The 9741-nt window shown below is 46.0% G+C and overlaps 1 protein-coding gene across 1 annotated transcript; it reads right to left on the bottom strand.

Moving 5' to 3' along the window:
- Window positions 1–3082: 3082 nt before the first annotated feature.
- On the bottom strand, window positions 3083–4124 carry Sst (somatostatin). Its single transcript, XM_027413370.2, has 2 exons — window positions 3987–4124; window positions 3083–3295 (listed from the first exon to the last, which is right to left on the bottom strand). Exons 1-2 carry the CDS (start codon window positions 4122–4124, stop codon window positions 3083–3085), a joined length of 351 nt encoding a protein of 116 aa, XP_027269171.1.
- Between the last annotated feature and the right edge of the window lie 5617 nt (window positions 4125–9741).

Raw genomic sequence — 9741 nt, 5'->3', positions numbered from 1 at the left:
GAAGAGATGGGTTCAAGGAAGCTAGACTGCAGGAGGTTTACAAAGCTCATGCTTCGGTGCTTATTAAACTCCTAGCAATGCACTGTACCTTTCTGGTATCAGGCCAGGCACAAATATAGTGAACACTAACATCAAATCAAGCTCTGAAGAGAATTTGTACTAGTAAATGGAAATCTGCTTCATTGACAGTGAAGTTCATAGATCATTTATTGTTTTCAATGAACACTGACCAACCACTATGCAGAATGCACCACCCAAGGGACTAGAGAGGTGATGCCTCAGGCTGAAGGGTACTTGCTGTTATTGCTGAGGACCCAAGTTAGATTCTCAGCACCCATATTGGGTGACTCACAACTGCCTGTAACAGCAGCTCCAGGGATATCTAACACCTCTGGCCTCTGCAGGCACCAACATAAACATGTGAGCACATACACACAACACACACACACACACACACACACACACACACACACACACACACACACACGGGCACATACACACAAGGCACACACACCACAGCAATGCATTTTAAAAACAACACTGCATGAGATACTGCCTGAACATATGTTTGCCTAAAAGAAGTTCATACATGAATGTCTGTTCTCCAATACAAACTCAGACAACCGAAGCAAGCAGTAAAATAAGATCAGCAAGCAGCATGGCAGAGACACGGTGAATGATCAGGGAGGGCTGCTTTCAATTGACAGCAAAAAGCAAGAATTTTATGGAGCAAGAAGCATATAAAGTGGTTTTTAAAGGCTGTGTTGCATTTTTGCTCATGGAAACAGGGGAAAAGCAGACCCTTGTCTTAGCAGCTGCTAGAAAATACATCACAGGGCAAAACAAGCTTAACACTAGCATCTAACAGAAGCCAGGGCTCATCAAGTCCTAAGAACTTTAAAGGCTTGATCAAACAAAGCCTCACCATGCTTTTGTGGGAAGTTTGGGGGGGGGGGTTCCACTGCCTTGCACTCCTCTCAGATGAGGACACTGAGATCTAGAAAATAACAATGTTTGCCCAAGCTCACTCCCTGGAAGACTCAGCAGGTCGTTCAAGAGTGCTGAAGCATGAGCCAGGGAAGATGGATACATCTGAGAGGTTCCTTTGGGCTAAATGAGAAGCAGCCAGAACACTCCAGTGATCTTCCAGAGAATCCAACCTAGGCGATTAAAAAGTAAAAGGCAAAAGCCCCTGTATGTTTAAATAAAGCAAAGTAGAATGATAATATTCTTTATGCACGTTTCTTTCTTACAAACTTCTAGGTTGGCTTTGTCTCCCTTCCCTACTGTTCCCCATTGACACATGTCCCTTATACATTATTTTAAATGAACCAAAAAACAGCCCTCCCCGGGTACCTTTGTCATTGTCGAAGTCTAAAAACGTCAGGGAAAACGGGAAGGGATGTGAGTTTCCTTTACTTACAACTCGACTCTCCTTTCTGGGGGTGGAAACACTGGTGCTGAAATATAGGTAACACTGGCCGAAAGTCTAGTGGCATTTACAGGTTAAAGAACCTGTTTATGTGCAGGCACACGACTGTGCAATTCTTGCTGATTCCCATGCTGCAGTTAGGAACTGACAGCTAAAGATGATACTAAAAGTTTGAAATCTTCTTGCACTCGGTGGAGTTCATTTGCTGCTCAGGAGACAGCATCATTGTATCTCTCTATTCATAATGATGTGATCCTATTCCTCTGCAGTTTGCTGGCAGCCATGGACATGAGGCTGTCATGTCAATGCAGACACATTCTTTCAGTGGGCATGCACTGTAGCCACCCTGAACACCCACCCCAGAAGGGGCACCCAACCCCCAAGTGAATTTTGTTTTCATAGAGATTAGTAAAGTGGATGGGTTATTCTTTCCTTTTTTTTAATCAGCTTCTCAGGAATTGGCATCCACAAAAACACATACTTATTAGAAATACTGTTTACTGAGCACACATATTCCCTGGAAAATGTGAAAATTCCTCTTTGGTCTTTATTTGCTCCTTTAGTAAGCTTTTCCTATTCTATTTATGCTCATTTTATATTTGGTTTATTATTCCAGGAGCTGTGAGGATTAAAACACATATTCCCCAAAGACCTCTATTTCTAGGCTCTTTGAGTTAAACCACCAATATTTTAATCTTCATCTTGAGTAGTCCCATTTACTATGTTGTTTAATGATAATAACAACAGTTACGGTTTATTGATAATTTATTATTGGAATTTTGCTTTTTTTCTGACTCCTGTGGTGCTAAGATGAAAAAGGCTTGAGATGCTTCCACTGTGAGCACCTAGTGCAGTGACTTGACACATGTTTTTGGTGACCCACAGAATTCCTGTGCCTTAATTTTATGACAAGGGATAGCCTCCCCTGTGAACACTAAGTGCGTGCTATTAAAATGGAGGCAGTCTTCCAGCCTTTTTCAGGAGCGTGGAGAGTTGCTGAAGAAGTCAGTGGTGTTTCTGGGGGCTAAACGTTCACAAACTAAAACCAGATTTCAGAGACTGAAAGTTTATTTTAGCTCTTTAAACCAAGTTCTTTCCCCACTTCTCAACCATGTTCTATTTTAGATACATCATACGTTTTGTGAATAAGCACAGTACACATATGAATATTTTAGCCTGCCTGTCCATAAGTTCTATAAGACATGTTGACAATCCAATACCCATTTCAATTGTCTTTAATATGTAAATGATGTTTATGGTAGCTGTTTCCAATAGCCATCATTTGGATACATGCTTCAGTTTATAGACATTTGAAGTTATTAAAGTTTTTAAATGACCCATCATTTAAAGCCTAACCTTTATTACCATGGAGTTTTTTAATAGATGTTTGTGAGCATTGGCATGCATGCCTAAAATGTGTTTTCAGAAGCCACAACTCAAGTTCATCATGTATTTTTTGAACAAAACAATTTACTCAATAAAAAGCCAAAAGCATGTTTTTCATAATTTCACCATAATTTTATTTTGTATTTACAGTCTTCAATTTCTAATGCAGGGTCTAGTTGAGCCTTGGGGAGGGTGGGGGTTAAGGAAGAGAGATTGGGTTTGGAGGAGAGGGTCAGGGGTCTGGCTGAGGCAGTGATACTAAAGCTAACAGGATGTGAATGTCTTCCAGAAGAAGTTCTTGCAGCCAGCTTTGCGTTCCCGGGGTGCCATGGCTGGGTTCGAATTGGCAGACCTCTGCAGCTCCAGCCTCATTTCATCCTGCTCCGCTGCCTGGGGCAAATCTTCGGGTTCCAGGGCATCATTCTCTGTCTGGTTGGGCTCAGACAGCAGCTCTGCCAGGAAGTACTTGGCCAGTTCCTGGATGGGGCAGAGAGGAGAGCAAAGGGAGGAAGTGCAGTTTGAAAATAAGATTTAGTCATTCAAAATCCAGTTTTCACAATAATAAGGGTGGTTGGTATATTCACTAGATTATGGTGGTAGTGGGGATTTCCAAAAACCCAAATCTTCCATCAAGGCTCTGCCTCGGTAGGCTTAAAACACAGAGGAACTGCGTATGATTTAAAAAGTGATTTTACAAATAAATAGGATGCCAACAGTTTGCGCAGTTCCATTTCCACCTTTTCTGTGATACAGAGTGGACCTGAATTCTTGCCAGTCCCTCACCCACATCCCAGCCCCAAGGTAAAGGCTAACCTCCCTGCTGGGCTGCGGAGCCCCCTCGCCCCAGCCTCCTTTTATGGAATAACACCGCGCTTCAGCACCTGGGTCAGCAACCCTCATGGCAGCACCAGGGATAGAGCCCAGTCCCGGGACTCAGTTAACCAGTTTGTAAATTTTCTTGGACGCCAGGGAGGGACTTACCTGCAAGGTGACCCATCTGCGCTGATCAAGTCGGGAAAGAGTAAGAAGGGACCCCAGACTCCAAAAGTTTCCCCGGGAGGTTAGGGGCTGAGCCACTCTAAGAAGCGCCAGCCAAACACCTGTAGCAAGGCTAAGGGGGAAAACTAGGGGAATTCGCAAGAGGGACGCGTCCCGGCCATTTCCTTACCTGTTTTCCTGCAGCAGCCGCCAGAGACTTCTGCAGAAACTGGCGGAGTCTGGGGTCCGAGGGCGCGCCGGTGACACCGCCCAAGGCCAGGACGATGCAGAGCGCGGCCAGCGCGCACTGGAGGCGGCAGGACAGCATCTCTGCAGCCACAGGCAGCTAAGCAGGAGCGCGATGGGTCAGGTCTTCAGCAGCAGCGACGGCTCCGAGTAGCGTCCCCTTCAGCTGCTATCGAGCTCTCCACGGTCTCCCCCTTTTAAACTCTCTCTCTGACGTCAGTCGAGGAGGCGCCCCCAGATCTCACCAGTGCTTTTACGCACCATTAGCTTCGCAAAATCAATCACAGAAGTGAGGGGAGGCGACACGATCTAAAGTGGCTTATTTTTAAAAAGAAAAAGGAAAAAAAAAAGCCTACACCCACACAGGCACATGAAATTCCCCATGCCACACAGACCATACAATCTTACTTTCACTCAGTGCTGACACACACACATTCCATATTTCAGCCACGTATGTGCACACTCAATTACACAAAGAGCACTCAGTCCTTGGCTAACAAATACAGCATCACACACAGCTGGGTACCTGTTACTGTGTTTAACTGTGTTGTACGACAAATGAGACTTAGAACCATCGTCTAGGAACAGATCTGAGAAAGAAATGTGCAATTAAGGAAACTGAACTATCTCCTCTCCCTCCGTCTCCTAAAGCCTTATAGGAAAAAGGATGAGACTGGGCTGTAAAGGAACCTCACTTTTGTCTCATCTACCTATCCTTCTAGTGTAACAAAAGAAAGACAGTGGAGGGACAAAGGCACGCAAGAGGGAAGAGAGGGAGAGACTACATTTTGGCACCTGGAAACGGCCCTACAAAGCAGTCTCGAAAATTATCTAATAAGCCTCAGACTTTGAATCAAGAATGCTTAAGAGACTTACAGACAATTGCTCTGTACAGTTGGAGCAAAGACCAGACTCCCAGGCCAGGGTTCTTGCTCAGCATTGTAAATGTTCTGACAGATTCCTAGCCAGGAAGAGAAATCCTGGCTTAGGAATCCCTAGGAAGGGCATATGAAAGTTTAGGAGCCCCTGGTAGTGTGCAGCTATTGTGTATCTGTGTGGGGAAAGGATGACCAGACTGTCAGAGCCTCTCTTTCTTATACTACAGAGGGAGTTTAAGGGGTGTTTGAATCTAGTTGGGAGCTCGGGCTGCAGTTTTCAAAGTGATTGCTTATTAAGGAAATGCCAGCTCCATTCCTGGCACAGAACAGGTCTCCACAGGCTCTTCAAGGACTAATATTTTGGGATTGTCAGTGAAGCCAATAGTAGAGTCTTTTAAAAATGGACAGCTCCAGAAGTCAATGTTCCCAATGCCGCTGTGGGCCATGCATCATGAATTAGAGCATTCCCAATACTTGCATCCAAATCAAGAAGTGGGCAGGTGAGAGGGGTTGGTCAGCATCTTGAAATGGTTTGGATAATATTTCCTTTCGTATCTGTAAGCCAAAGCAGGAGAGCAGGAGCAGCAGGGAGTGCTAAAGCTTCTGGGGCTTACCAGTTCCAGGCAGGGTAAGCACAAAGTAAAACATTAAATTGAAAAATCACTCATGTGCAAGAGCAATGAGTCTAGAGAGCTATGGAACCCAAACCTGGAAAATAAGCCATACTCCTATGTATCCTAGGATCTTGCCAGGCTCCAGGCTGGGGCCTCAGAGTCTGTATTGGTCACCCATCCATCCTTCCTCAAATGAGTCCCATATCCCTTGCCCTTAGCAGCCCCACAAGTAGAAAAAGAAAACCAGTGACTAAACAATGGGCATCTGGCCATCTCGTTGTCTTCTGCCTCCTTTTCCAGAGCTTCCACGTGCCTGTCCTTGCCCTCTATGGCTTGCCCCCTCTCCGCTTTCTCTTTTCATATCCTTCTCCCAAATTCCTCTCTCAGTCCTTGTCAGTCCTTTCCCTGCACACCTAGCTTCATTTCTGTTTTTATTTTCACATTTAAGTTACCTTCTGATCTCCCTCTGGTTTCATCTGGCTGTTTCCTGCCTCCTTTGCCCTTCGCCCTCCTTTCTCACCGTGCCTGGCCAATGCCTGGCTCAGACTCTGCTTCTAGGCAGCTTTCCTCTCTGGTTCCCCCTTCCCTTCTCTTATCTCCTCAGCTGTTTCCTCCTGGAAATACTCTCCTGATGCGGGAGCAGTTTGAGCACCTACTCGGGAAGCAGAGCAGGAGCTGCTTCTCCCACACTCCCGCTGAAGCGCTGAGGCTGTGGACCAGATGACTCCTGGGGTTTGATTTGCTTTTTCAATCCTTGGATTGTTATGAATCTAAGATCCACTTAAAAGAAGAGTCAGGGCACATTTTCCCACACCCCACAACAGGCAATTTTAGTACAAAGGATGGCTTAGCATTGAATTGCCTCAAACTCTCTAGCCTGCACATTGTGAAATAACCCCAGGACCTCTGTCCCAAGTCTCAAGGCTGAGAGTGGAAGGTGGACTGTTGTGGTAGCCAGCAATCACCTGCCCTCTTCACCATGCAGTCTCTATGAGTCACCAACATGAGTTGCACAAGTCACAGAAGGAGACTGAGGTCTTGAGAGCATAAGGGCTTTGCTCTGGACCTGAGGCAGGGAGTAGTATGGTCAAAGGAAAATGCATCCTATTTCTCCCATAACTAGGATTCATGAAAATTTGACTCCACTCACTATCACCCCTAGTGACCTAGAAGAATTCTTGCTTATAGTTACCAAAAGCTTAAGTTCTGCTGGCTTAGAAGTTTTGGTTCCAATGGCAGCCAGAATCCTGCCTGGAGACACAACAAGCATTCCATTGAACTTGAAGCTCTGAAATCCCCCTGGCCACTTTGGGCTTCTTATGCCCTTAAACCAACAGCATAATAAAGGAATAACAGTGTTAAGAGGGGCAATTAATACAGACAGGCAGGGTGGGGTATGGAGGGTAGGGGTGACTAGGTTGTTTCTCCACAATGGAAGTAAGGTTGTTTCTGGGGTACAGGAGATCATTTAGGGTACCTCTGGTTGTGACCATGTTCTTTGATTAGAGTCAATGGGAAACTACAGCAGCCTAATTCAGGCAGGATGGCAAAGGACCCTTCAGGAAGAAAGTTATAGGTCACTCCTCCAAGAAAAGAACCCCCAAACCTGCCAGGGTGCTGTCTGAGGGTGAAGGACATACAAAATGTAGAGGAAGGAAGTTCTAAATACCAGCAGAAAAGTGGATTGTAATTAACATGAGTGTTCTGTTTAGTTGTTATTAGCAGCAATGTGTTTGTGCGTAAATGCCACACATTAAGCAATGTTTGTGTTCCTCTAAAGTGCTTTCACGTTTCTGAAAATGCAAGAAATGTTTCTGAGAGTTCCAAGGATTCAAGAAGCCTGGGCGTATGCAAATCACTTCTCTAGGGCATCTTGCAAATGGAAAGCCTCTTACATTCCAGATAGAATAAACTTAGAAACAAAGTCATTGGTGGGGAAAGTAACACAGTTTAGGGAGACACAGCCCAAGTGTCTGAGACCCTAGGCACAAATCTCTGGGTTTTTCTTGCTGACCACCACCAAAATAGTCCTTACAAGATTTGAGAACCAGGTCAGGCAATGGACTCAAACGTGCTTGATAGCCATAAAGCAGTGTAAGACTATCAAGGCCAGGTTTTGCTGTTGTTGCTGGATGGAAGTAGCCATTCCTCCCCTGAGGACTGATTCCCCATGAGCCAGTCAAACACTGTAGGAGGTAGACTGTTCAAGCTGATGTCATGGTCCATGGCAAGTTTTCCTCCTCCCAGGAGCATCCTTCCCACCTTTACCTTGGAAACACATGTCTTGCAGTTTGGAAACTATTAACTCTTTTGTGTGGATTGACTAGAATTGTTTTCTAGATTTAGAGCTGGCTCACAAAAGGTTCAAGTCAAGGGGAGGAAGATGAACTTGCAGCATGCAACACTTGCCTTGCAGAGGGCAGACTTGCCAGGGTGTGGTGTTGGAGCTGAGAGCAGGCTGTATATAACCTATTCTTCTCCAAGGGCAAAGCTGCTTGGGTGAAACTCCCACGAGGGCCTTTTCTCCTAAGTGCCCCTACCACCAATGAGTGCAAGAATAAGTGTTTACAGTCCTCTAAGGAGTCCTCTAGGCTGCCGGAGTCCAGCTCAAACCCACAGAGCTCCTGATTCCAATGGAGACAGGTGTTGCTGCAAACTTCCACAGAGCCCACACCACAGTGACTACCATAGACACTAATGAGTGAAAAACTTTCAGGTTTCACATTGTTGGGAGGGAGGGAAATGTGGTGAAGTATCTTATCTATCTGATCTTTTTCCTCTTCACAGCAACAGCTTTAAATGCGGGCAGGTGGGGGGAGACTGCCAGCAAGTCCGAATACAGATGCACCAGCCAGCCAGGCATGTTTCTCTGGACCCAAGTTTTCTCATGAGGCTCACACGGGGCCGCTCCTCATCAGTCAGTCCTTCTGGTCCCCCAAGCTCTTTTTCCTCAGTGCACATGTCCTGTTCTCTCCCACATGCATTTGTACTTGCTGTTTCCTCTCCCTGGAATATCTTTGACCCCATCCCTGACAGTTAGGCCATGTAGTTCATGCTAAGATATTCCCAACGACTCCTTACTTAAAATTAACAGGCTTTCTTCTGTGCCCCAAAGTGGGTCTCGTGCACCCGTTGTCTGGGACTGTCCCAGGTCATTTCATGCACCTCTGTCTTGAGAGTCCATGTCTCATCCATAAGTCTAGGGACTCATGGAGGGCAGACACCTGTTCCAGCTGTGTCTGCTTGAGAAAGTTAGACACAGGCCAGCCTTGGTGACCCATATCTGGAATCCCAGCACTCAGAGATAGGAACAGGGGAATTGTGAGAGAAAGGTCAGGGAAGCCACATAGCAAATCTAATATCAGTGGAGGATTGACACAAAACCCCTACCTTAAAAACAAATGAAGAAAAAAATGGGCACAAGGTGGTTGTCAAAAAATGATGATTAAGTTGCAGGCGAGCTACTCTCTCCTTACGTGTGACGCCTCTGTGGATTCCGCAAGCAGGACAAGCATCACAGGCCTTGGGTTACCAAGGACTGCATCACTTGATGTACACTTCCCACTGCATACAGTCTTCCAGAACATACACATGTTGGTCTCTTGGTCCTTTCTGGGCTTTGAAAAGAAAATAAATCAACCTAAACACTACTCACTGGGATTGCTTCTTATGCTGAGAGCAGGTACTGTCATATGACTATGACTATGCTAATAGCGTCGCTAAAAATATAAGCCCTCGTAGTTACTGAGCGGTCTGGGCAGGAAACATCAACCCCTGAAGCAGGCTTGTGTTCCTAACCCAGCTCCGGGCTGTGTTTCATGGTTTACTGGGTGGCTAATGCCAACCAGACAGCGGCCATGTTTCACAGCTCCTCTGCAGCTGGGTGGGTTTCAAGGCAGCTTCTGCCACTCCAGCCAGTCCTCTGAGGGAGGAGTTGGGAAGGGAATTCTGTGTCTCTCATCTCCCTAGGCATCCTTTCTCTGTGTGGAGTCACTGGTTCCTCCAGAAACTTCCCAACTTGTTTCTCCAGGGTCTGCTCAGGACTCCCCTGTGAAATGAAATAGAAACTCTGTCCCTTTGTGTTACCTGGTAGATCTACCCGCATGCCCACTTTCAGAGCCTTAAAGCTGAGTAGGTGTTCCAAGAATTTTCCCAGTGTGCTCATCGAGGAGGAGAGCTCTTGGCCAGAACCTTCCACCAGTAGGTC

This window comes from Cricetulus griseus, chromosome 4, assembly GCF_003668045.3.
Source record: "Cricetulus griseus strain 17A/GY chromosome 4, alternate assembly CriGri-PICRH-1.0, whole genome shotgun sequence".
In the NCBI taxonomy this organism is placed as follows: Eukaryota; Metazoa; Chordata; class Mammalia; order Rodentia; family Cricetidae; genus Cricetulus; species Cricetulus griseus.
This window is presented reverse-complemented; position numbering and strand designations above follow the sequence as displayed.